The 27,828-nt window shown below is 43.0% G+C and overlaps 1 protein-coding gene across 2 annotated transcripts; it reads right to left on the bottom strand.

Annotated features, from left to right (window-relative positions):
* Positions 1-434: 434 nt before the first annotated feature.
* Positions 435-26,418, bottom strand: zbtb4 (zinc finger and BTB domain containing 4). 2 transcript variants are annotated; one of them, XM_030161838.1, is made up of 3 exons: positions 26,290-26,418; positions 22,860-22,992; positions 435-8,931 (listed from the first exon to the last, which is right to left on the bottom strand). In XM_030161838.1, exon 3 carries the CDS (start codon positions 8,258-8,260, stop codon positions 3,464-3,466), a length of 4,797 nt encoding a protein of 1,598 aa, XP_030017698.1. In that variant the 5' UTR covers positions 8,261-8,931; positions 22,860-22,992; positions 26,290-26,418; the 3' UTR covers positions 435-3,463. The 2 variants fall into 2 exon arrangements, with proteins under 2 accessions (XP_030017698.1, XP_030017697.1); XM_030161837.1 differs by lacking the exons at positions 22,860-22,992; positions 26,290-26,418 and adding an exon at positions 16,743-17,009.
* Between the last annotated feature and the right edge of the window lie 1,410 nt (positions 26,419-27,828).

Genomic DNA, 27,828 nt, shown 5'->3' with positions numbered 1-27,828 from the left:
TTCTTTACATATTGAACTGTTTCCTGTTTAAGCCACTGAGTGTCAGTAGTGGGAAAGTCCACACTGTTAGAAAACACCTTCGTCAAACATTAATCAGCCTCGGGTTCGTGTATCTGTCGATTCAGAGGACATTTTATATACCTGTAGACGCTGAAAACGTAAGCACCACCTGCAGGTCAAACTGAAGGAAATATCGAAGGCACCGGAAAACCTTCACAGAGAGAAATAAAGAGCATCAATGGACCAAGAGCTCAGAAAAACCTCAACAATCTGCTTTCATCTGCTGACAAAACGTTAATTGCATGTTTCACTGAAGAATGTGGATTAAAAGATGTGAAATGAGGCCAACTTTGAGCACATGGTTCACATTAAGAATAGACTCGACATGTTTAATAAAGATACTAGTTTATCAGACTGGAGACCAGACCAGGGCGTGTTTTGTTGGGTCATCAGGTTAATACTTTATTTTGTTTGATTGCAGCAAAGAGAAAGGAGACAGAAACGAGGAGGGAGAGAGAGAGAGAGAGAGAGAGAGAGAAAGAGAGAGAAAGAGCGAGAGATAGAGAACAAGTAGAATGTCAGAAAAGGAGGCTACAGACTTTGGGGGGAGCTGTGGCTACAAGCCTTTGTATCAAATCTAAAGACAAAGTCATCAGGCAACATTAAAACATCTTTTAAAAATAACATTAACATATTTTCTGGGCTCTATATGGCACAGTTTTACCCTAGACATGTACACAATACCAAAACAGTTTAGCCACACCCCTACATCTATGAACAGCTTCATAGCAAAGCCATGAAATCTATCTCCAAAATCATATTGTCAGGTTTCACTCATGTACGAATCAAATTTCTTATGCCATAACAAGGCACCTTAACAGTTGAAATCTGGCAGATCCACTTTGTACTATAGATAATTATTAAATATCAAAGCAGAGGCACATTCATTTTAACTAAAACATACAGTAAATAGTTGAATATTACCACCAGATTTCAGTCCAGTCACTACAATACGTCAATTTGCATGCTTTTGGTCTGTATGATAACTGTGATGGCATAAGAAATGGTCCAAAAAACACAAACATGTCCATCTACAGGAATGGCTTGAGATATCGTATTGGAGACAGCAAGGCTTTTTACACTGAAACTAACCCACAGAAAGGCAAAAAAAAAAAGAAAAAAAAAAAAAAGAAAGTAAAAAAAAAAACAAAACAGGTGGACTGTATACTGTTGAGGGATATGCTGCTTAGGCAGATTTATTTTGGTTTTCGTATTCACGCAGTCGCTCTCTCATGTACGCACACGCACGCAAAAGGCTTGTAACCACACCCAAGGGGATGCTTGTGCGCCCTTGCAGTTGGTCACGCTTTGTTTTTACACCGTCGCACACACATGCACGCTCACATGGACTTCGTTCGGAGGAGGCGGGGTGCATGTGTGTGCCTTAAAGAGGAGGGAGAATTCAACAGTTCATATATAGTGACAGTGAGACATAAATGTGGCAGCTGATTCTGACTTTTTGTTTTGTTTTGTTTTCCCCTAATTATCTTTGTATAATGAATAAAAAATATAAACTGAGATATGGAAGGTTAAAAGACCTGAAAAATATGAAAGGAAATGAAAGCTTTGCGCACAATGCCAGATTTGCTGAAGATATAAACGGTTAGGAAGCAAGTGTTGCTCATGCTTTGTGGATAGAGAACCCAAGTTTTACTGACATGTTCCTAGGACTACTGTATATATGCATACCAGACGTTATACGGTTCTTTAACAGGTTATTTGTGTCAAAAAGAAACAAAAAAGGAACTGAAACCAACTCTACCATTAATGCAGCTGTACTTCATTAACCTCATGACTAAATTTACATTCATATTTTTAAGTTTACTCCCCTTTTCACTGAAGCCACTTTCATCTGGTAAGAGGGCTAAACAACATAAACAATGACATATATTAACAGAACAAACATAGAAAGAACATTACACGAAACAAACAAAAAAAAAAAGCCCCAGGAGGGCAACTGGGGAGTTTCGGCCACCACTTTGGCTGCTGAGCTCAGCCTTGTCCTACCACTTAGTGAATGACACCGGGTAGGAAGGGAAATAGTTCAGACCATATCCAATCTCCCCTCAGTGGGGGGGGGGGGCTTTTCTGCAGGGGGTTCTGACTTAAGAGTCCCACAGTTTTGTGCCCATACTATATTTCTTTTCCAACCCAGAAATAACTCAATACCCTGAATCCATGTTTCTATTTTCCTTCCTTAGTCTCTTCTTCCTGGCCTAGGAAATGGAACCGTTTCCTCTTCCAACAAAGAGGAAAAAGCTACTCACAAGATGAAGGCTGACAGGTTTTATATTCAGTTCATTTTTTTTTTTTTAACATGAAGGAAATGAGATGAAAATAAAGGAAGTGCAATGGTCTACCAGCCTTTAATTCTTACCCAGTGGCCAGCTACATATCCAAAGCAGCTACAAGTGTCCCCTTTAAGTGACCACTACTTTTCTACTTTGTGCACATAAGGTATAAACTATGGTGAATGCTATACAGATCGTACAGTGTCATCTGGCCACCAGTTTAGTTTTTGAGTCGCCAGTTTAGTCGAGACTTACGAACCTCAGATGATCTGTCATTGTCATAAACTCGCATCCCACCATAACATCCACTCCTCACACATTTGGATACGAGGAATTGCTTCTAAATGCACTTCTGCACACGGACCTACAGTAGCTATTCCAACTAAAGTAGGAATTTTGTGTGCATCTCAGAACCACGCGGAATGATAAAGCCATTCATGCACATACGCCAAACACACACACGCTTTCACTCATATGCACTAATACCTGCATAAGCCCACCTCCACATGCACGAATCTCCCACGCACATGTGCATGCTCGTGTGTAACTTTCATGGACAGTTTTGACGGAAGGATACACCTGCGTTCTCATTTGCTCACACAAGCGCACATAAAGGTTTGTGTTGCTTAATTCTCCGCCACCTTGTGTTGAGTAAGGACTTCTATTTCATTGCTTATCCTTGCCCACACAAGCCTTCCCAGAAGAACGTTTATCCTTGTTATGCGACGACTATAAAGGGAAGCAGACTGAACTAATTTTTCACACAACACACACCCTGTTAGCAGTTTGTATTCTTATATTATAGATAATATAATGAGAGAGGAAGATTAATCAAGCTCTAGGACTACGACACACTACAGAAAGACAGGAGATATTGGGGAAAGGCAAGCAGGAGTAAAGATAGAGGAGCGTGACATAATATCAACCACTCTTCTTTGCTCCTTCTCCCCCTTCACACCTGCTCCTGATTTAGTGCCTAGCTCTGATCTCTACTGGATAAAATAGAGGCAGGGGTACTGTGCCAGTGTACTCCCAGTACACCCCTTCCACTCCCATCCTAAACAGGCCAGGCTGTCCCCTTTGAAATATATTCCTTATAGTGCTTCCGTGTCCTAAGGTTTGTTGCTGCTGCTGTCCCGTTGCTTCTTGCCGCTGCTGTTGCCGTTGCTGTAGAGGCCAGGATTGGCCACCAGCGGGTGAGGTGCCGTGCCCATGTAGGGCCCAGCAGTGTAGTTAAAGATGGCAGGGAGGAAAGGCAGCGGCTCTACCTTGTCCCCCCCAGGTGCCATCATGTTCAGAGCCACAGGAAGAGCTGCCAGGTTATAGGGGTAGGCCAGCAGTTGGGGCCCGTAGAGCAGCTGGTAGGGGTCAGGGTAGAACGGCAGCTTTGTCAGGTCCCCACCATTAGGGACCATCACCTTTCCCAGTGGGCTGAAAGGAAGGGTTCCGGCGGGATAGGAGGACATGAGCAGGTTTTCGTCCTGCTTCTTGCCAGACCGGTAGCTGTCCGGCACGATGAGGGGTAAGGGGTAATCCTGGGCGGGGTAACCCACCGGGGTGGCCTCTCCCTGCTGGGAATCTCTGGAAGCAACAGTGTCCTGGTGGTCTGGCTCAGGTGGCTGGGGGGCTCTGGGGAGAAGCAGAGCATGGGCGGAGGGGCGATCTCCAGTACCAGCTGCTCCACTGGGCAGGGGGAGCCGGTCCAGTCCCTGTGAACTGGAGTGGATCTTGGCTTGAGCTATGAGTCCAATAGCTGAGGGGGACCGGCAGGGGGATTTGGGAGGGTGCCTGTGTGAGGAGGGTCCATTCATAGTGGTTTGAGTGGGGATATGCTGGGGGGATGGCACAGGACTTAACGGCTCTTCTTTAGGCACCAACAAAGCGATCTGGTCATCTGGAGTGTGTGCGATTCGAGTCATCTGCTGGACCCTCTCTCGTTCTTTTTCTCTTTCTTTTACTATTTCTTGCTCCCTTTGTCTCTCCAGCTCCCTCTCTTTCTCTCTTTGCCTCTCTATCTCCCTCTCTCTGGCCAGAATAGATGACATGGTCAGGTCTTGTGCTTCATCAGGAGAGGGACACCTAGACAGGGACTGGACACGAAGATCATGGACCAGAGGGGGTTCTTCATAACCAGCGTGTAGAAATATACCACTCCCACCCTGCCTGTCTCTGTCCATAATGACCCCATCCTGTTTCTTGAATCCCCCCTCAGAGCTGGGAGGTGTTGTCATGGAAACAGGAGGAGCACCAGTGGTTATTCTGGTCTGTGACGTTACGGACACATTTTGAGAAGCGTTGGCAGATGATGGTAAAGGACTGGGTATTCTATGGATGTGGCTGTCTAAGTTCTTTTTGCTTGGTGTGCGATAGTCCAGACATTCAGCTCCGTTCATGACCAGCACGCTCTGGAGAGTAGAGGGTGTGGCTGATGTGAACTCAGGTTTGCTGGGTGTAAGATTAATGGGAGTTTCAAATGGGGGGTCTGCAATTTGGGGGCTGGGCTCTCTCTCGGGGTGTTTGAACTCTGGCAGTTCGGTTTTGTCACATGTTGCTGACATGTTATGTTCATTTGTCTGTTTGGTGAAATGGTTTTCATGCTGCTGTGAAGCCAAACAGTTACCGGTGCGGGGTGGATCTTGGGATGAATAGCTGATAACTGAAACAGAGAGAGCACTGGGAACCTGTTCTTTTTCGGTTTCTAGGTCTCTGCTAACAGTGTTAATAACTGTATCTTGCGTTTTTGGCTCTAAGTCTTTATCCTCTTTCTCTCTCTCTGGGGAACTGCTTAACTCATGACGCCTTAAGTGTCGGTTTAGCGCTGAAGATGTCTTGCAGACCTTATGACACTGTAGACAGGTGTGTCGTGATAATGCTCTTCTGCTTAGCCGACTTGGACTAGAATTACTCATTACTACTTGCCCAGTTTTTTCCTCATCGTATTTTGCAATGTCTGGAACAGATTTCACCCCAGCCCCTTCAGTTTGTTCACCAAGTGCTACTTTAGGGGGCACAGAGGGAGCCTCGGTGGGTTTGGGATGCTGGGCCCTCTGGTGATCTTCCAACTTCTCCCTCGAGGGGAAAGTGGCTCTGCAGAAGAGGCAAACAAACTCCAGCAGATGGCTCAGCTCGTGCTTGTCTCTCTTCCTGGGGCTTGAGAACCAGCGGCCACATGTACCACACTCTGCTGCATTTCCATTAGTCCAAGGTCGCCTCTTTATTCCCATAGGAGCCACTGAGGTAGACAGAGGAGGCTTTGGAGAGTTCAGATGAGGGGCGGATGCTTCATGATGGGCCTCTTTAACCTGTTCTTCAGCCTCTATATTCTTTTCCTTTAAAGGGGAAGGGGGATAATTTTTATTTTTCCCTTCCACCTTGTCTGCTTTAACTTTTTCACCCTCCTCAGTCTTTCCACCCTCATCCTCATATTGTGATTTCTCTGTCTCTTTATTCACACGGTTTTTAAGTCTCTCTGCCCTCCTCTTCAGCCGGATGGAGCGTTTGTACTTTAGTTTCCTCTGCCAGCTCTTGACCCTCTGCAGGTGTGCTTGTGCCTTTCTTTTAGGCTTGTATGAATAGTAAGGCCGCCACAAATTATCCTCCGTGTCATGGTCGCTGTCCTGCTCACGCACCTCCCGACGAAAGTAGTATTCTCTTACTTCCTCGGGGGGCGTACAGCTCTGCTTCCCCGCCTCCTCCTCCTCCTCCTCTTCCTCACACTCTCCTCCCTGCTTATCATCCTCCTCTTCTTCCATGCTGGCTCTATGGTGGACACGGTGTTTATGGTGATGGTGGTGGGAGTGAGAGTGGCGGGGCTCCTTGGTTTCCCGCACAGATGATGCTTCACTCCGCTTGGTTTTTGGGGGAGAAAGGCTCTTATCTCTTCTAAGATCTGTCTCAGAGATGCTGCGCTTTACTATCGCTTCCTCACCGATACGTACTGTAATCTGACACAGCGGCCCTGCCTCTTTGACCTGTGACCCTACAGATGGCATCTGCTGCTTTGAGTTAGATGTGTCACTCTTGCTGTGGGACTTGCGTGATTTGTGACATGATCTGCCTGTCTCTGAACGCTGTCTGCTTCTTGACCCATCCTCTGTTGTATCTGAGATATCTCTGGACCTCTTTCTGTGATTATCTGCACTATCCCTCTGCTTTTTGATTGACCTAGGACTGCCCTTATGTGACGTCTGACTGCTGCTGGTTGAAGGGGACAAGCTGTTTGTTGGGCTTTTGTCACTTCCAGATGTGACCTGATTACTATGCACAATGACAGAGGATGACACTGCTGTTCCATGGACTATGACAGAAGGTTTTGGATGGCCATATGTTATCACAGAAGGCATACTCGTGTCTGTGCCTCTACCAGTCTTGGAAGTTTTGGTTTTGCTGCTACTAGACATTTTGAGGCTACCACTTACTCTGCCCTGATCCAACTCTACTACCTCACTCTCATGTTTTTTAACTTGCGGCATGTCAGTTTGGGGGAGTGGTGTTAGCACGGATAGCTCCCTTTGCTCAGCAGCCACTGAAACAGGGAAGCCATCAGGGAAAGCATCTGGGTCAGGCTTTACACTTTGCGGGTGAGTCCCACTAATGATAGTTTGTACCTCTCCAGGGCTCAAAGCACAGCCCAGGCCAGGTATAGAGAGGGAAGGTGACTCAGTGGGTGGCAGAAGCAGTCCATTATGCAGACTGTCACTATATGTCTTGTAGGGTCTCTTCTGGGAGCGCATAGGGAGAAGGCGGTAGAGTTTGAGGGCATTAGCCTTCTGCTTATAGCCCCCATTAGCTGTCTTTTCACTGGAGATGAGGCTTGGATTAATCCCATGAATGGTTTTCTGGTGTGTTTTGAGATTGTAGTAGGTGGCAAAGGCGTCCCAGCAGAAGATGCACTGGTAGCGCCTCTCTCCTGTATGCCACACCTCATGCTTCGTGCGGTACTCAGCTAGGGCGAAGACCTTGTCACAATAATGGCATGGATATTTGCGGCGCCAGGAGTGCACATTAGAGTGACGTTTGAGGCTCGATAGGGTCATGTAGGAGCGTTCGCACACAGAGCAGAAGTAAATGACATTGCCATCTACCACCTTTACAAAATGGTTCTCATCACCCGCCAGTAGCTCTGTGGCTGCTGCATCATCACTCTGGATGCGTGCCAGGAGGCTCCGTGCTTTCTTCCCTGACCGCGCCTTAGTGATGTCTGCTTCGCCTACAATCACTCCCCCCTCCACTCTCACCTCACCCTCCTCCAGCGGCTCCTCCTTTGGCTGCACAGTGAGAGAAGGAGGGCCCAGGCTACTGGAGGGTAGGCCTGGCACCCTGCAGGAGGCCTCATGGGATTGCAGTCTCTTGCTGTGGATGAAGACTTTGCCACAATAGCGGCAGCTGAGGGCGCGGCTGCCACGGTGCAGCCGCATATGGACTGTTAGGGAGGAGGCTGAGCTGAAGAGGCGATGGCACACCCCGCATATGAGCTCAGGCTTTAGGCTGTCGGTGGGGGAATAGGAGGATGAGTGGGGTGGAGCGGTAAGACCCTCAGAAGGGGGAGGAGGAGGTGGTGGTAATGGGGGAGGGAGGTGGAGGGGGGGTGGGTGAAGGCTTGGTCCATGAGGGCTTCCAACTTTGCCAGCTGGTCTTCCTGTTATTTTTTCTTTCCTCTCTGCATCCCCACCTCTCTGATAAGCTGAAGTGCCCAAGCTGAAGAGAATCTGAGCTGTCTGAGAAGGCGAGGCTGTACCATTGGCCACCTTGTGCCTCTCCTCCCATCCATCCCCACCATAACTGCCCCCTAAAGACCCGCTGGAGGACCTCGGGGGCGATCTGTGAAACGGAGTGTCTGCATTAAGTTTAGAGCACTTCAGAGGAGGTGGGGATTTTATGTCCTTCCTGACGAGTGAATGCACAGTCATGGGAGATGACGAGGAGGAGGGTGAGGAGGATGGAGAGCTGTCGTGCCTCGGAGGCTTAAAAGGTCTGTGCTTTACATCCGTTGTAGCGTCCAATTTCCACAGTGCCCCCTCATCTGAGCTTTTGGAGGACAACCGCCGTCTGTGGGGAGAAGGGGAGGAGCTACGGCAGTGGTTTGGAGAAGTCAGAGAGGTTGGAAGGGGGGGCGGCACTAAGTGGGAAGCTTAAGGTGATTTTTGCATTTTTAGGTCCATCAGGCATGTCCTCCATCACGGCCTCTCCTCGACCTCCGTGCCTTTTAGGCTTCATTTCCACCTGCTCAGCCCCTTCCTCCTCCTCTTTTTGATGCTGAGAGGCCACTCCAAGACAGCAGACTGGTTTGCGTGGCCCTTCAATCTCAATCGAGCCCAAAGAACTGTCAGGCTTGTGTACTATTGAGAAGACCTGGACAGGGTGAAGAGTGTCGAAGGCCAATGATGACAGTGGCCGGGAAGACAAAGGTGACAACTGCTGACTCGGGCGGCACGTGGCTTCCTCAGTTGCACTATGTTGGAGGTTGCAGAGAGGATTTAGGCCAGCAGCCAGGTGTTGTTCACTCAGATGAGATTGAATAAGGCCCACATGGAGGGGGTCCCACACCTTCTCACCGGACACCATGACCAGCCCCCAAAATCTGAAAGACAAATCAGACAAAACATTAGTATTTATGTCAAATTTATGTTAAACATCAAAATTTACACCAACACAAATTAAAGTTTCACTGAAAGCTTTTGCAGTCGGAGTCATGGCGGTTTGAGAAATGGCAATGAAAAATGAATGCCCTGACAATGCTGAACTCTTCCAGCTCAGCCAGGAATGGCGAGTGAAAAAGAGGGAGAGGGTAGGGGGAAGGAATGAATCTGCGGCATTGCTGGTTTAGATTTCAGCGTGCCACAGCCAAGCCTTCAGAAAGACATTCCAGAGATCCATCTCTCTCGGCTGTGACACAACATTCCCTATGCCTAATTGGAAAGCGCTCAGATTTAATCAAGATTCCCTGAAAATAGAGTGCTGACTTAGATCCATGGCTCTGATGCACATAAAAATAGTTCTGCTCTTTTGCTATTTGACCAAGAGCCTTGTTAGCCATTCCTGGCAGTGGCTAGTATTTGCCAGGCATGACTCTAACCATTTATTCATGAAGACGAAGGCAGGAGGGAAGGAAAGAGGGGAAGAAGAGAAGGGAGGGAGGGAGATTGCATGCATGTGCATAAAAAAGGGTGTTTTTCCGCCCTCTGCATCCGGTACAATCTCAGCTAAGCTGTAGAAGATGAGCGACAGGCGATTCTCATTTCCATTCTAATTCGACTGCCAAGGTGGCGGACACAGTTCTCCTGCCGTTTCTCTGTACATAAGATAGCTGCAATTTGATGGCAATTTGATGTTATTACTTATTTAAAAAAGGCCCGTTTTGCAGTTGGTGTCTGCAGACGGAGAAGGAGACAGTATGAGGCCATAATGATGCGATGAGAAGAAAAATCCTCAGTCATGCTTTTCTGCCTGCGTTTTCAAGCAGCAAGGCAGCCAGGAAGGCAGGCCGCTGTAAAATTCCACAGGCAGCCCTGAACAGGCAGAAACTAGGTCAGCACTGTTATTGCAGAGGGAAGAGGAGGGAGAAAGAGCGAGAGAGAGGGTGAGGATGAGGGAGAGTGAAAGGGTGATAGAAAAAGGGAGAGAAAAAGAGAGTGAGGGTTAGCGAGAGAGCAGGAGACGAAGAAAAAGAAGGGGGGGGGGGGGGGTTGAAACAGCAACACACAGACACACTGCACTGTCAGACAGATAGGAGCCTAAGAAAACAACCAGTACATAAACACGCACATACATTCGCGCTATAGCAAACATGCATGTGTACACAGCACAGTAAACGCATGCCAGAGCCAAGACAGCAGGCAGAAACAAGATACTTTTACTTGTAAATGACATTCAAAACCAAAAGGTGAATCTGAGTACAACACTGAAACCAAAGGTACAGGTGGAAAGAAGTGGAACAATGGAAGTGAAGTATTTTATAATGACTTTAGAGCAGCCAGAGCGCATATATTCGTCTATGGTTAAAAACAACGATGTACAGTGCTGTCTCACCGGGCCTGCACTGTTTTGCTGCTGTGTACTGAAACAGGCCTTCACCATCACTCACATTTACTGAGCGATAGATGTGCAGGAAATCCCTTATGGCGAGCGCCAGCCTGCTACAAGTGGGCGGACACACTGAGAGACAGTGCTAAGGCTAAAAATTTCACCATCTCATCTGATGCTTGCGCCGCGGACAGGAAAATGCGTATGACACCCCTTACTGTTTTTCTTTATCTCGCTGTGACGCACACAGCGGCTGCACAAGCACAGCCTGCACGACACGCTCTCCAAATGTGACAGGCAGCTTTAAACGCACTTTAAATGTGCTGGATTTATACCCACAAATGTCTGCTGATACACAGGACACCGAGAAAAACACTTTCACACTTTTCCTATTTGTGTAGAGCTGTGCTTTTAAACATTTTTATCTGATCTGCACCTTCAGAGTGCAATTAGAAAAGCGCAAGAACACCGTCACTGACCTGGAAAATTCTGCTTTCATATAGACTAGAAGCTTAAATCATAATACTTTCGTTGAAGTGCCTATTGCTATAATATTTTCCTGGAAAGCAACTTTTAATTGTTTGCCTACAATTTGCCTTACATTTTGCTACTCATTTAGCATGAATCTATTGCTATTAGTTTGCTATTAAACATTTGAAAATATTTAGGCTAGCAAACAAAATTATGTCATCTTAATAATCAACAATGTGTTAATGTAACCTGATCTGTCACACATAGTTAGCTATATGAAACACATTTAGCTATTTTATTCATCTTAACTTTCAACTATTCATGAATGTAACCCTTTATGATCTGTTACTTTAACTTGCTTAAAAGAAGCATTTATATAACATTTACTGAAACCAATTTGTTATTTAGTTAGTTTAATGCCATAAAGTTTGTTAATTTCACTTGGCCTGTCCCTTTTAGCACCTTTTGAATTGTTTTGACTATTTTATTATTTATCTTAGCTTAACTTTTTTAAAACAGTGCTTTCATTGAACCCTTCTTTGCTTTTATCTGTTTACTTTATTCAACTTTAACTCTAATTTGAATGTATCTGTTAGCTTTTAGGTTGATAATGTGTTATGTTGTATAAATGAGAGGTGAGGGTGGAATTTAATAAGTTTTCTTCTTCCTACTCCTTTTCGAGTAATACATATTGAATTTATTATGTTATTACAACTGTACATGGCAATTGCTTTATTGTCTTGATCACCTTTATTAATTTATTTCCTCTGCTATTAGTTCCTTGTGCACACAAAAGTTTTGTTTTTTCTTCAGCTCGAAACAAATAAATAAATGAAGATGAAATTAAATTAATTAATATAAATGATTTTAATTAGCTATTTCAACTTTCTTGCTGGCAAGCTAGCTTAACAAACTTGTTTTAATTGCAACGTAAGTTAAAAGGGTTTTCGCTGACTAATGTGAACAGCTTACTGGTTATTATTCATTTCCTATGGGACAGCGTGAAATCAGGATTTGTTTATTTTACATGTGTAATAATGTTATATGCATATCTCCCCTATAGCGACTGTAGACGGTCCCCCTGGGGTATATAACGCAGGGCTGAGAATCATTACTGTTGGTGTGTAGATGCACATTAACACTTATGGTACATCACTGCCTGTAACTCACAGGCATACACACAAATCTGACCATGAATGTGGCAAGGACCCTAAAGCAAAATCAAAATAAACAGCAGCCTTGTTCCCACACCTCTCTGTAACAGGATGTTCTTTGCAAACAAACATGTTGGTCGGCCTAAGAAGCGTTCATCTATTTACGCCTGTGGAAAAGCACGACTGCACAGCACAAACAGGTGCTCAGCTAGTGCACGACTAATTACAAACTAGACTAACGTAAACAGAAAAACACAATGCACCAAATGCATTTGGCTTTCATACAACAGCAGGCAGAAGGAACACTGGCATACTTTATGCTCTGATTCAATTTGTACTTCATATCAAATGACAAAAGTGAGGCGAAAGTAAACAGTCTGCTTTTGAGTCTGGGAACTCAGTCACTGTTAAACAGGGTTTCTTCAAGTTTCAACAAGTTAAATGTGAGACTTTTAAAGACCCTTTTAAGATCATTATGGATGCAATTTCAGGCCTAGTTGTTAGTGTTTAGCGTGTCAGCCCTAGGCCAGACTTTGGTGATGCTCCTGATGTGAACACAGAGCAATGCGTGATGGCATGCGATTGCTGGTGGCTTTTTTCTGTGGCTTTATTACCCCGCCCCCCAAAGGGGAGGCAAGGGGTATTGTTTTTGGTTCAGTTTGTTTCTTTGTTAGTTTGTTAACACTTTAGTAGCAACACTATTGGTTGAATTCATACCAAACTGGGTTTATAGATTGCCAACAACCCAGAATAGATGTGATTACATTTTGGGAAAAGTAGGTCAAAGTTCAAATTTTAAAATTAATTTTTAAAATCTTTTTTTCCCCCCCATTTACTTATAATAGCCAAAATTTGCCTATGCTATCTACATCTATCCTCACATCAGCACACACATAGACATCAGCTGAATCAATACCAAAAAAAGGTACGATACGTGCAAGGGGCAGGGTTTGTTGTACCTGGCACCACTTGTGTTCTTCTGATTTCCTGTGAAAGTCTGACGCTTCTGAACACAGTTACGTCGCACAAGGAAGCATTAATTCAAATCACTTTTTAAGACAGTCTTAAGACACTTTAATACATTTTAGTTTTGAGACTTTGGAAGAACCCAAGTAAACCCTATTAAATCTTTCATCTCCATCAGTGTGCTCAGTATACTTTTTGCAACTTTTAAAGAAGTAAAGTTGTTTTGACTGGTTCTATAATCCATCATGCTAAGAGGTTGAATTTTAAAATCAGTTAAAAACATAAATCTTACTATTTGACAAGAATATACTTTTCCATTAACATCTTAAAAACACTGACGACTTTAAGATCCTGGAAATTATTAGTAAGTATATAAAACTTAACAGCCAATCAGTCAGTGGACATACCGCAGATAAAGTTGCCTTGCATAACATACGGCGGGACAGCAGAGGAGTTTGGCTGGTGCTCCAGCTCGAGGCCTTGAACCAGCCGTTGAGCAATCTGTTTATTCCACACTGAAACTGGTGCTTGTGCTGACAGACAAATAACAATTAGGATTCAGTAACCGTGCTTATTTTATATCATCACAGAAAACCAGAAAGGCCAGTCCAAAACTTATCATGCAAATGTTAGCAAAACTTTTAGGATGAAGTTGTCTGTTGTCTTAGTACATTCTTGATAATTACTGTATATTAAAACTCGGGTCTTAGATTAGTCATGATACTGTTGTGTTTACAAGGAGTGTAAGAAAATCTTGATATTCTTGAGCATCACAGTACTATGTTTTGTGATACTGGATCAATTCTTTAGATTTTTTTTTTTTTTTTGATAAAAGAAAAGTTTGATAGTATTGCTCATATTGCAAAAATAGCATTAAAGTCTTAATACAAATTCTACATGTGTGGTTGCATTCTTATACTATGACACTAGATTTAAAAATGCAGTACATCCCATTATACTGAATCAATGTAGGTAATTGCTCAGGTTTTTAAGCAGGAGACGTCACTCCAATAAAGTCTGATCTGATCTGGCAAAAGATGAAAAATCATACTTTATTTCTTTCCTTTCCACTGACTTAACTTAATTTTAGGTGGTAGTTTAAAAACCTTTAAGAATCTAAGTCGGCGTTGTAATAGACAATGTCATGAAATAGCGAGGGACCATGAGTCGTTGTTTTCACTACCAATCCTAACATATCTACCTATCATACCTATCTAACATTATTCAAACTATGTTTACAGACAAGATAACGTATTAAAGTAATGTATATTCATCTCATGTGACTGTAATCAAATACTCACAAGTACAACTTATTAGTAAAGGGGATATGACAGCATTGATGAACTGGGCCTTTGACTGAATAAAATGATAAATGTCTCTGAATTTGAACATCTGATATGATGTAAGTACACAAGTCAATGAAATATATAATATAGGCATAGTTGTTTTTAAATACTTTAAAATGGAAATGTTACATATTACAGCTTTAACTTCCTTTCAGCAATGTCATCCAATATCATGTCCTCATCATTTATTTACTTGTAAGTTATTTAAATTATTTTGTAGTCACAGATATATTTAGTGGAGATATCTCGTCATTGTGCCAGTGTTTGTGTGTCAGGGGTTAGGGGGAGTGTTTGCGGGGTAGAATGCTGGGGGGGGGGGCATGGTGGTCCAGCCGATGAACCAGCAGCGTGGTGCATGTTAGGAAGAGGAAGGTGTTGGTTGGGCTTTTTCCCCAGTGAGGGGCAGCCAGAGGGGCCGGCCATCGCAGCAGCAGTTGGTTTGTGAGGAGGAGGGTGTATTTGTGTGTGGGTGGGATGGAGGTGGTGGGGCATCGTTAGTGAGAAAAAACCACAGAATTCTCCACAACCCCCCCGGCCAAGAGAGTATGGTAGAGCCAGCCAGATGGATAAGGGGAGGCAGGGAGGGGAAGTTGGTGGGTCTGGGAGTGGTTTTAGCTGAGCTGGTACTGGTGGTTGTGGTAGGATGAACAGGGGAGGTAGGGGTAACTTCAAACGCATCTATCCCATGTTCACATTTCATGGTTTCCTTGTCTTTCAGATCCCCCTCAGCATGACTGCCTGCGAGACCCCCTCCTCTCCCCCCCTCCCCACGTGTAAACTGTCGTATCGTGGTGTTTTCGCATGCCGCTCCACGCACCAGCGAACCTGCCATGTCTAAAACGCCATACTCTCCACGCTCTGTTAGCTCTCAGCCCAGCACGTAATTCCCATAATTCTGCTCGCTGCAACAGAATCATGGGACACATTAAGAAACAGTGAGGCCAAAAAAAGTACCCAAGGAGAGCGGTAACACAACACTGGTGACCTTTTTGAGGTAATTTCCCCAAAATGATTTTCAATTTCATGCGCAGTCCCTGTAGAACAGAGTGTGAAAGTCCCATTGGAGTTTTCACTTTAAAACAACCAACAGTATTAGCAAAGTGGTCGCTCTATACCGAAAGTATTAAGATGATAGTGTGAATAAAACAAAGTGCTGCCGCAGTTTCCTGTGAGCAAACACTGTGGTACATCAACATCCTTTAAGTTTATAGTGTTAAAAAAAAAGTAAGCAAAAGCAGCTGTGTGTATAAGGCAAAAAAGCCAAAAAGAAGAGATATTTTCCAAAACACAATAAGGAAACACACATCTGCTTTAATATCATCTGTATGACACCAGAGCAGCAAGAAACTAAACTTCCTATTGTCTGACCTATGACCTCTTTGGCACTGTGGATCCTATTTTCCATACATTGAGCACAGAGGGGCTTGGCTTGGCATCCATGGAAACCAGGAATAGGGAGTAGTTGGCAGCAGATGCTCTGTTGTTTTGGAAAGAAAAAAGTAAAGCAACAACAGGGTTGGTGACATCAATATGCCCTCTGCCTGCCGCTGTACGACAGACAACCTCCAGCTAAAAAACAACATGCTGGTAAAATGGAGGACAACACTGGGAGGCCCAAACCCGAAAGAAGAGCCAGAACCGGGTGAATTAGAGATGTAGAAGCCGTCCTGTACAAATCCTTATTTTATCCACCCTTTCATCAAAGTTTAATCTGGTTTTAGGGTTAAGTTCATAACAGAAAATACATGTATTAGAGGGAACATCTTGTAGTTTGTGTATTTAGCGTTTGGTCAAAAGTAAACTCCATCAGATCAAACATGGTTCAAATGCAGACCTAACTCTAGAACGGGTCTTGAGTGACCTGGTGGATGCTGTTCATAAGTTGATGGGCAGGGGTAGGAAGCTGGCCCACAACGTTAAGAACGCCACAACAAAGCCTACCCCCGGTTTAATGTCTGTTCCGTTGTGTGCCAGCCGCCCCCCGTCCGCCGTGAATCACCGAGACGCGAGAGGCATCGATAAATTAAAAGTTTCATCACAATCTCACAACGAGTCATCGCTCTTGAAAAAGAACTGCGTGGTGCGCCAGCGACGGAGGGGAGGATGAGGGAGACGAGGCCTGTTATTGGCACACACACGCACATGCACACGCACACGTTCACGGACAGCTCCAGCGCACATAAATACATTCCACGAACACGCGCTGCATACATACGCACACCCACTGACACACACACACACACACACGGCAAAATACAAAACCCTTTCCCTCCTCTTCACAAGCGGAGCAAACACTACGCCACAGCAGCAGTGGAGTGAAGCAAGGAAAAAAAAAAAAAAAACAAGCAGGAAAACAACAGAATTCAGCCCTCTCTCTTCCTCTTATTCTCTCAGTCTGTCTCTCAGGAAGGCAAGCATACAAGAGAACGTACCTCTGAAAACCTCCTGCTGCATCTCTGCTGCGATGTGTTCTCTCCCCTCACACTCCCTCTCCCTCTCTCTCTCTCTCCCCCTCGGTCGGTCTGAGTGTGTGAGGGAGAGAGAGAGAGAGAGAGAGAGAGAGAGAGAGAGAGAGGGAGCGAGTGCAGGAGGGAGAGGCGGTGCACACAGACGCACACAGTCGCACACAGATACACACATACAGGCAGCAGTGTGTGAAGACAGAGGGCAGGAGCGATTCTCACACTCCAACTTGCCTGCTCTCTCACACTCACTCCCCCTTTCTTGCTCTCTCTCACTCTCTCTCACTCCAGTTTTTGCCTCTGACACACGATTCTGACTGTTTTTGCTCTTTTTTTCCAGCAAGTGAATCCCCCCCAAACCACCCACACCCACCCACCCCCTTTGCCTCCTTCCTCCTCTGCAAACCCCCACCACCACAGCACCACCACCACCACCACCACCTCCACCACTGAATCCAATCTTCCTTTTATTTGGAAGTGTTGTTCCCTCTCTCTCGCTCTCTCCCTGCATGCACACACACACTACTTTATATACACAAAGCCCAGCGATAGGGAGAGGGAGGGAGACAGAGTGGGAGAGCAAGCAAGCAAGCAAGAGGACGCCATTTAAGCAGTTTGTTACGAGAGCTGCAAGTCCCCAAAATGGCTGAAAACAAACAGGAACCACGCCAACTCGCAAGACCCTGGGCACGAGTACGGACAGACAGACAGTGAGACAGACAGGATGGGCAGACGGGCAAGGGGGTGGGGGGGCGGTGAGACAAGAGAGGGGAGGACAAACTGCCGGGAGTCAAATGGCGGATGGGAGCACTCTGTGGAACAAGTGAAGTTGAGGTGGTGGTGTGGGGGGGTGTATTAAAGAGGTACTGCTGCGATTAAGCGCCGCACTTTGGGAAACTTCAGCGGCCTCGCGAGTCATAGATTAAAAAAAGAATGGTCCAAATCGAGCTGGGAGAGGCTGAGATACCCTAGTTTCAGGCCTTCAGAGTGGCCTGAGTCCCAAGTATGCTTGATCTGGCCTTTCCCATAATGCCTCAGGGTGTTTCCTCGCAGTAGGGCCTCCATACCAGGCCTCTGGTTTCAGTTGGATGTATGCTTGATCTGGCGTTTCGAAAAATGCCTCTGCAACAGTTGGGCCTCTATATCAGACCCTCAAATTCCGCTAGATGCAGGAAGGCCACGGAGGCAGGTTTTAAAGTTCTTTCAACTGCTTTCAACTCTGTAAAAGTTACTTGTAGATTCACTTCCTGTGTAGGTCTTTCTTTCCTCTTCAGTCAATTCTGTTCAGGTTTTTTGGAACCTTGGTACCATCTGGTGAACTGGCCTGTTGGTCCTCTGGTTTTGAGTATAACATCTGTCCTGTCAAGTGCATCTTCAGTGGACAAGGCTGTTATCTGACCCACAACTATGATTCAGTCATCTTTTCAAGAGAAAACCTTCTATCCTCTTGGTTCCAGCTGGGAACCAACATTCCATATTCTGAATCAGTGAATTCTGGTCAAAAAGCTCCAAACAATTAATAATTCTGCACCTCAAGTTGAGAGGCCGCTGTTCATCATGGCACATTGGTAGAAAAGGGTTAGTAAGAGTAAATATTAAAAAGAAGTCTACAGGAAAATTTTCAGTTGGCGCATTAAGTATTTTTCTTGGTGGCATTAAGTTTCACTGAAAATTGGGATGAGATTTTCGCACTGGTTCCGGAAGACAACTGGTTCCAAGTTGCCAGATGCACTGGAGTCATTTGCCTCCATGTTTAGACATTCCTTTTCTCTTCTTAAGGCCTGCCTCTTTTTCTGGCAGTTGTGCTTTAGTGTCTACACCGTTGAAAACTTGCAACAAGGAGTAATGGCGCAGATGAAGAAATGTCTATGATCAAAAATTGATAACGGAATCGATAAAGCACTGGCCTGATGACCAGAATAGATAATATGTCGAATTCTTTAACTGCAAGTCATAGAAAGAAAGGGGGTCTCATCTATAACAGAGATTCTATTAGTACAACAAATGGTGCCAGCATCATAAGTGACATGATTTCATCTTACAAATTGCATATTAGCACTACAACGATTAATCATCAACTATTTTGATAATAAACAAAACATATTTTAATACAAACAGTCAAAATTTTCTGATTTCAGTTTCATAACTTTGAATATTTTCCAGTTTCTTTCATCCTCTGTGACTATGAACTGAAATCTTTGGACAGTCAATCAAACAAGACATTTGAGGACATCATCTTAGCTCGGAGAAACAGTTTTTCACCATATTCTGCCATTTTAAAGCCCAATGAATCACTTAATCAAGAAAATAACCAACAGATACATCGACATTGATAATAATCATTAGTTGCAGCCATACTGCAAATACAGTAAATCTATACTCCTGTGCTCATGTAAGAGTTTGGTGTATGCTAATTTTTATTTGTTTTGAATGAATGAATAAGTAATCTCGTATTTTTTTCCTCAATTTTCCCTATGTTTTTTGTTGTTCCTGTGTCATCGTCCGCTGTACAAACACAGTGATCCCAAGTTACTGATCTGATGATATCACCTTGGATTTTTTCATTCTCACAAGTAAAACAGAGTCTGATCTTCATAGGTTGTAGAGACAGTCAAAACTAGGACAAGGACATACTTTGATTGTTAATGCCCTTTGCAAAAAGCTTTCAAGTGCTACCTGCAATGACGTAAGCCATATCAATTAACTGTTTTCAGATCACTGTTTGTATTCGTAACTAAAAGATTTGACTAAATTGTACTATAGCAGATAATATCCCTGTGTTGATTTATAGCACAGCTAAAATGCCACATTTTCCTCATCAAGACAACTCCACTGTTGCACCAGCGTCAAGGCCTGTGGCTGCATATCATTTCTGATTCATCATGCAAAACTGTCACAACACTCATCCCACTGGCTGCTTCCAGTCACACATGTCACGGTCAGTGGAAATTCCACATATCTCCACTCCATCCACTTGAAGCCACATTGCAACCTAAGACCAGGAGAGATTCTCCAAACTCGAACAAGGGAACTGGACAAACGAGAGGAGGGGTGGGAGAATGTTCTAGCACTGTTACGCTACAACACCATCATACTTCCACTGTCCTTTTGAGTGGAGCTGCTGCCCCCCCACCCTACCCTGTACCCACCAACTGAACCTTGACGCCAACAACCCACCCTCCTCCTCCTCCTCCTCGCCTGCCCTTTCCCTCTCTCCCTCGCTTTCACACCGCTCTCTCCCTCACCCTCATTGTACACTGCCACACTTGTCTCCATGGGAACCGCACTGGGATTGGGTGTTGTTCCTGTGACCTCTCTGGCTCTCAGAGTTGGACGAACACCCCCCTCCCCTCCCCTTCACACCCCCCGATCCGCTCTCTAATGCACTCCTGCACGTTTTCAAAGCATGCTGGTGTGCATGAACGGGAGGGACCAGAGTTATGAACGGCTGTAACAGAAGACAGGAATACTAGAAATGAAACCCCCGGGTTTGAAAAGGAGGACAGAACACAGACAGAAATGTTTTGGTGATAATAGACAGTATATATGTATATATGTGAACTAACATTGTCCTGTGGATTCAGCCATCCACAAACTCTGTGTTCAGAGACACCCCTGTTGTCCAGCCTTCCCTATTCATAGATGTTTGGCCAAACGTGATTGTAGCTTTTCACGCTGTGCTACCAAGCGGCACACACATCTGAACACACAAAGATGGAGGAACTAAGAAAGCCATCTTGGTGGAAAATTTAAGCAATTAGTTCACCACGAGTGTGAATATTCAACTGGTTTTTCAGGACAAGAAAGAGTGTAGTCTAAAATCACCAATGTAGGGCTGGTGATAAAACAGTAATGGTCACCAATGTGATGTAACATCATATAAACTTTTCTTTTGGGTTTATTTTGTTTAAATTGTTTAACACTTCCAAAGTATTTCAATGTTTTTGCAATTTTAATTAAATTTTACTCTAATTTTCACCTATGAATTTCATGGTATGTTATGTTTTTACAATCATCTGGTTGTCTAGAATCCATCTAGCATCCATCATTTGGCTCCGACTGATTTTTTTACACAAGTTCCTGAAAACAGAATTAGTCAGAGTAGAATCCTGAAATTCCCCATTTGATAAGATGTGATGAAATTCAAATCAAAAATAATATCTCACTCAGAACTCATCTGATCTGATTATAAGATCTAAAGTCACAAAATGTTTGACCTTTAAAGGTCAAAGGTCAAGGTTAAGATGATTCCCTAAAAATCATAATATCTCAGTATTTTCTGCAGAGATTCCATTTTGTTCCCACAAGTTTTACAAACTGTTTCTTCAGTCACTTGCTTAGTAATTAGTTTTGTCAACCATCTTGTTTATGAAATGGATGTGATGGAGGAGACAATTGTTGTGGAGAATGTATCCGTCTTGGTGGATGTTTGTTGTATTTTCTAGCTATAACTGCTTTGAATGTTGATTTCCATTATTAAACTGTACAGAAATAATCAGACAACAATTGTGATAATTAGTAACATTGGCTGCTAGAATTTTTTTTTATCGTGACATTTTTAGTCATATTGCTCTGCTTCAGTAGGTTTCGATATATATCTGTAGCACAATTAAATGCACTGTAATAAAAAATAACTATCTCAGTAACTTGTACGCAGGACAACAAGCACTTGAAGATACAAATGCAGATATACTGCAAATAACTGGTGCAGCGGTTTGACGCCGTGGTTGAAAACTCTACAGGTTGTGGTTGTGCAATAGAAAACTGCTTTGATGAAGTCCATGTGCTGTTTCTGCTGCAGACATATGTTATACACAGCAGTAACATAAAATACAGCAGACAACAGCCACAGTGAGCACTTAAGAAAGAATTGTCCACTGAAATCCAATTCACTAAAGAGTATTAAATATAAAATGTACAATGCTCTATGTTTTAATCAAAAGTTACTTTTTTGGCGCAAAATGTTAATAATTATTCATTACTATTTGCTACTTTTGTTAAGGCCTACGACACAAGACTTTTATGTTGACTTCAAAAGGAAATTTTGTCTAAATCTAACCTTCCTTCAGTGATTTATCACCCTTTTTTCTTTGCTGCAATATTATCATTTGCATTTTACATTGAAAATACTGTATTCTCCTATACTATATTGATCATGTACATGTTCATAAAACCTCAGAATAAATTCAGAGCTTATTATATCAAAACAGAGAAAACTGAAGAAAAAGTGATTTTTACAGAAAAATATATCATTAACTGAACATAAAGCAAGCGTCTCCATCTACTGTCATTTGTCAGACTCCGTGGGTTTTACTGGTGAATCAATGTTGTAGAAGATGACAGTGTTTCCACGGTAACTATGGAGCCTCTGAATGTCCAAATGGGTCATATCTGATGACCATGAAAAGACTTTACACCAGTAATTTACATGTATTAATAGGATTAGTGGATCAACAGGTATTAAACATTTCGAAACATTTAATAAAGATGTGACAAAAAAGAATCTGTATATGTATGTATATGTCTTAGCTGAATTATGACAGAAGTAACTGCAGAGACTGAGACTGGCCTGAGACTCAGGGGATTCTGCTCTCACATGTTAAAAAACTGGCTCATTCCCACCCTGTCTACCAAGTTTCACATAAAGTTAGAGCAGCAGTTTTTGTGTAATCCTGCAGACTCACAGACAAATACAGGCAGACAAGTGATCACATAACTGTCTTGGCAGATGCAGTGATTATGTAATGATAAGTAATCTTATAGAGGAGAATGTTTAGAAATACAGAGTCAAGCATGAGCTCTTTTATCATTAGCAGGACTGAGTGTTGAGTTCAATACAAAGATTGTGTGTTTACTGTATATTTCATTCAAATAATGGGTTTGTTATTTGGTTGGCTCTTGTTTCCTCAAAAACATAAAGTCTTTCGTAGAAGACAACCCATAAGTGCATGAGTCTCTGTCCTGTGAGTTTGCTCTCACTTGCAGATCCAGTTTGTTTTAACATTGATACATGTGTGTGAATATTTCCTGAAATATGCCCAAGCGTCAGTAAACATCCTCAGTGATCTCAGAGCAGGGATGACTAACCTGCTCTCCAGCTGACTTGGACTGCGATCAAAGTGGGAAGTCAGACAACATCGAGGAGTTCAAATGTCAGTGGTTTCTTAAAGAGGAAGCAGCGGCTTTACCAGAACGACGCAGCAATTGTTGTCTCTTCGGCCTGTGTAAAGAAAGGGGAGGACACAAGAGGCAAAGTGAAACTGAAGCACATACATTTCTACAGATAAGCATGACAAATGTTTACATTCGTAGTCACACATACTGTTGGGTTTTTCAGCCCTCAGCATTATCTACAGGAGCCATAACTTGATGAAGCTCCTGCAGGACTGTGAGCATGCCAGAGCACGTCCTTAACTAATACTTTTCTGCTGTTTACAAAAATAAATGTCAGGGCAAGGAGCCAACACTATGGAACAGAAAATCCACACAGCTTTAATATGAAGAACTTCAACTGCAGAAGTGACATTTCCTCTAATTAGCTCTACTTCAAACTGTGCCAAGGAGATGTCCACCTTAAATGCACAAAACATCAAAAACTGAGCAGAAATTCACATTTAATTACGTATCAAATAGGACATGTATGAAATAGAATTGCAGTTTCAGGAGTTCTTCATGTAAGATTTGCATGATTGTGTGTTTACATGAATTCACCATCTGTTTTGCGCCATAAGTTTATTGTTTGTGGATATCTGCCCGCTCTATTTCTCAGCTCAGTCAGTTTCAGATGCCTGCATTCATGATAACAGCCTGTACACTGATTTCTATTTTTCTACAAAAAACCTTGCACTTGCTGTGGTTTGTCAGTAAATGATTGGTTTCCAGGAGAACGTAGACTTAAAACCACATTTTATGAACATCTGAACATGAAAGTTTTAATTGGAGTCGGTTTTGTGCAGAGAACTGGTAAATGTTTGACGCTATGTAACTCAGTCTCTATATCGCACAAGGCTGCACAAGAAAAGAACTGGAGAACATAAGGATTTTTACAGAGGAAATAACCCAAGTTTTCTACAAACAAAGCAGTGTCCTGATTATTATCAAGGACGTTGGCAGGTGAGTTTTATCGTACAAATGGAGTAAGCTAATGTCAACAAATAGCTGTCTCCAAACACAAAACAGACTCCAACACAATCTTCGTACATAAATGTTACATATTCTACCTACAGAGATATGAGTCTTCAATAGTTTACATTACTGAGTTCATATACATTAGCATGGAATGCAGAAAAGTTTTTTTGTTGTTTGCTTATTGCAGCAACATTCAGTCCCTTGGATTACTATTTGAAATTATTATATTAGTGAAGGATTAGAAAAATCTCAAATTACATCTGTACAAAAAAATAAAACGCTTATGTTAATTTTTTTCTTTTTTTTTTTACTATGTATTGGCAAGTGTTTGTGTAAAGTCAACACCATTTTATTTGTCCCGAATTCCAAATAAGAATATTGTCATTTTAGAGTGCTAATTTGCAGAAAACCTACAAACTGGTTGAAATGACACAACAAATATAGTTTTTTTTTGTGTTTAAATTATTCATATTTGTATTAAGCATAACAGTTTTCATATGCGATGACATGCTTTTTGTGTCTTTCATGTCACTTTTGGGTGATTTTTTTACTCCTGGTGTGAACAACCAGTTTGTGACCATCTGTCTTCCTCTTGATCACATTACATAGGGTTCAGGTCTGGATATTTAGATTGGTCTCCTAATTTTTTCACTGGTGCAATAGATGAGTCAACAATGCGTGATCTCCTGCCTGCAAGACAACTCTGCAGGACAAAGATGCACCACAGCTATCAGGCGCAGATGTCTTCAACCTTTACACAGCGAGGTTTGTTTCTTACACCTGATGAAAGCACAGGATTGACTCATAGCCATGGCTAGACAGATATACTAGACTTTAATATAAGTCAACGGGCAGATCTAACAGAGTATCAGATGAGTTGGGTTTCAACACTCGGCGTCTGACAGGCCTACTTCATATCACTGAAACGGGCGCATTGAGCCATAACAAGCATGTTTGTGTGAGCAGTGAAGCACTGCTGAGTCACACAAACAGTCCCAAGGCACACGCAAGAGATAACATGCTAAAAAAAAAAGGTTTAGAGGAGAGCGCAAGTGTTACAGTAGGCGTGAAATGTACAATCATTTTGATTGCAATAAACTGTGGGTAAAAACATAATTGTGGAACAGGGAAGAAAAAGCAAAGGAGAAGAGGAAGAGAGGCTTCGGAGTGTGCACGTTGCCAAAGGAGACTGGAAAGGATAGGTGGAAAATCATCTGGGAGGGGTGCCTGATATGGTGTGGAGGTGGGGGCTGTGAGGGGGAGAGGACGGACGGCTGGTTTTTCCACTGCCAGAGAGAGAGAGAACGGCTAAATCAAATTAATTAGCTCCTTCATCTCCAGGCAGCTACTCAGGCATGCTGTACTGGCAAAAGGGAGACAGTTGGGGGGAGCGTGGGCATAAAAGAATGGGAGAAAGCGAGATAGGACATGGCGGAGGGGTGAAAAGCCTGCTGTGTATGTGCGCCATTCAGGAGGGCGGCCAGAGCAGGGGAGGGGTGCATAATTCTCTGATAAGCGTGAGGGTTGTTTTGCTGGAGCCGCTGTTCAGCCGTGAGGAGGAGGAGGAGGAGGAGGAGGAGGAGGAGGAGGAAGTGGCTGCATGTTTGGCTGACGCCGTGTGCTGCTGCTGCGCTTCAGGGCGATGGTACTTCCTGTTTCTAGACAGGCTGTATTTTGAGGGCACAGTAAACAACACTGCGTTTCTGCATGCCTCCTTAAATAGCGCACAGACACTTCAGTCAGAACCTCCTGGATAGACGGGGCGCTGAGAAAACCAAACAAACCAAAAGCTCGATACCAAATGTTTTCCAGCGATGCCAGCCTGATTAAAAATAAAACAATAAATCACTAGTAGGTGTGCTGACCTGAGATGAGAGTACAAAAAGTGAAAAAAGAGAAGGAAGGCAGATGGTAGTAGACTTGATGGCAGGGGAAGCGCAAAACACCAGTACAGCAGAGAAACTGAACACAGAAATGCAAACAAAGTGGAAAGGAGGCAGGTTGAGTGGTACGGGCCAGGGTTATTAGAGTTCAATGTTCCATTTTTACAAGATTTGTGCATGCTCATGTGCTTACATGAAGTTTGGGTTGGAGTTGGTTTTGTGCTGGGAGTCAGTTATGTTAGCATCCATAACAACAGCTGGTAAACTGATGCATATCTAGAGTACAACACAAAATACTGATAAATTAGAAATGGACTAATTTCAACATGTGGCACAAGACAGAATCAAATACAAACTTAATGGAAACACATGAGCTCACGCAGATCTTACATATTTAACTTTTAACCAACATTAAGACTAAAACTAGTGTGTGTTGTTAGAGGTACAATATATAACAGTTGCAGTTTGTGAGGTATTGAGGCAGCAAACAAGGATTTTCATCTGACCTGTGCCCTCCACTTAGAAATCAGTCTGCAGGCTGTTAACAGGATGGTCAGGGAAGAGTCAGGGTTGCTGGATGTCCTCTGTCGGAATGAGGGTGAATTTTTCCATCGTGTTAAAGTAGGATGCTCATTCTCATTCCTTCTGCTACCAGTGTGTTGTCATCCTGAAACTCCTCCTCTCAACATGAACAAACAGCTACCTCAGAGCTGCAATGACACCCTGAAAATGACAAGTGTTGATCAACATAAAACTCTTTTTATGCACTGTTTTGAAGGGCTTAAGTCATTTTAACCCTTTAGGCACCAGAGTTGTTTTTTTTTAATATTCAATTTTGATATAAAGATTTCAAAAAGCTGATTCATTCAGTTATGTTGCTTGTCACAATATTGCGACTTTGCTGCTTAAAGGGTTAACACAGTGACACTTCCTAATGTGCACATGTTCCAACAAAACTATTTCGCCCCAACACTATTTTTCAAAAGCACAACTCAGAGAACTGTTACTCTACTTCAGAACCACAGGGTAGGGTGTTGGACCGACCTACACTGACAGGGGACTAATGAATGTGGAGGCGTGCTTAGATACGCAAGAGTAGACAGGAAAGATGCTATTTTTTTAAATGGAAATACTGTCAAATATATTGAACCTTTAAAAAAAAAGAACATGGAGAATGCATGGATATTCACCATTTATAATTAAATAATAACATAGTAACTGTGCAAAGCAAGAAACTTACATGATATTCATTGTGTTTCTTGTTCTTCTTCGTCATCTTATATGTTACACAGTGCACTTTTAACTGAAACAGAGGTAAAAGCAAGTTTTCAAAAACACAAAAACTAAATAAAAGCTAAACAAACAATACATGATAAAACTTATCAGAATTGGAGGTGTTTTTTTTTTATCTTCATTTTAATTGCAACCACTCTCAAGAATAATGTAAAAACTGGAATAAAATGGCTTTGAATGTCATATTCCATAAAATCCTGACATTTTCTATCTTCTATGAATGAGGGCTTTCCTCATAATTCCAAACTAACAACAAAACTAAATTAAAATGTTACCAAAACTAGTCAATTCCTCAAAATAAAAATATAATAACACTATTGAGGCACCTGCAAAAAGTGAGTAAACTACAGAGTAATCAAAAAACACATTTAAAGACTGAACTAAGCGAAAAGTGACAGCGTGACGGTTTCTCTAAGAGCTTAACACACCAGAAAAAAACCATCAGTATGATATGAACAAAACCTGTCTATTAGAAGAAGGTTCAGACGATTCAGAGACAAAGCTCTGTGACTGCACAAAAAAGGTAAGCCAAGTTTATTCACAATGAAAGATATAAAAAAAAAATTAGGTTGTCAAAGTGTGACAGTTAGAAAGAGGGAACCGATGTGGAGAAAAAAGGAGGTTTGACAAAGACAGAGTGGAATAACGGTGCCAGGGGTCGCGACCTTTGGATAAGTGAGCCGTGGACGGCTCAGCGAGGCAGCGCTGTCCAGGCCAGACTTGGCTGCACTGTGAGAACCCCAGATTAACAC

This window comes from Sphaeramia orbicularis, chromosome 18 (genome assembly GCF_902148855.1).
Source record: "Sphaeramia orbicularis chromosome 18, fSphaOr1.1, whole genome shotgun sequence".
Classification (NCBI taxonomy): domain Eukaryota; kingdom Metazoa; phylum Chordata; class Actinopteri; order Kurtiformes; family Apogonidae; genus Sphaeramia; species Sphaeramia orbicularis.
Note: the sequence above shows the minus strand (reverse complement) of the source record. Positions and strands in the feature narration are given on the sequence as shown.

Coding starts and splice junctions, on each gene's coding strand:
- zbtb4 (XM_030161838.1), bottom strand. CDS start 8,260: ATGACTGTGCATTCACTCGTCAGGAAGGACATAAAATCCCCACCTCCT.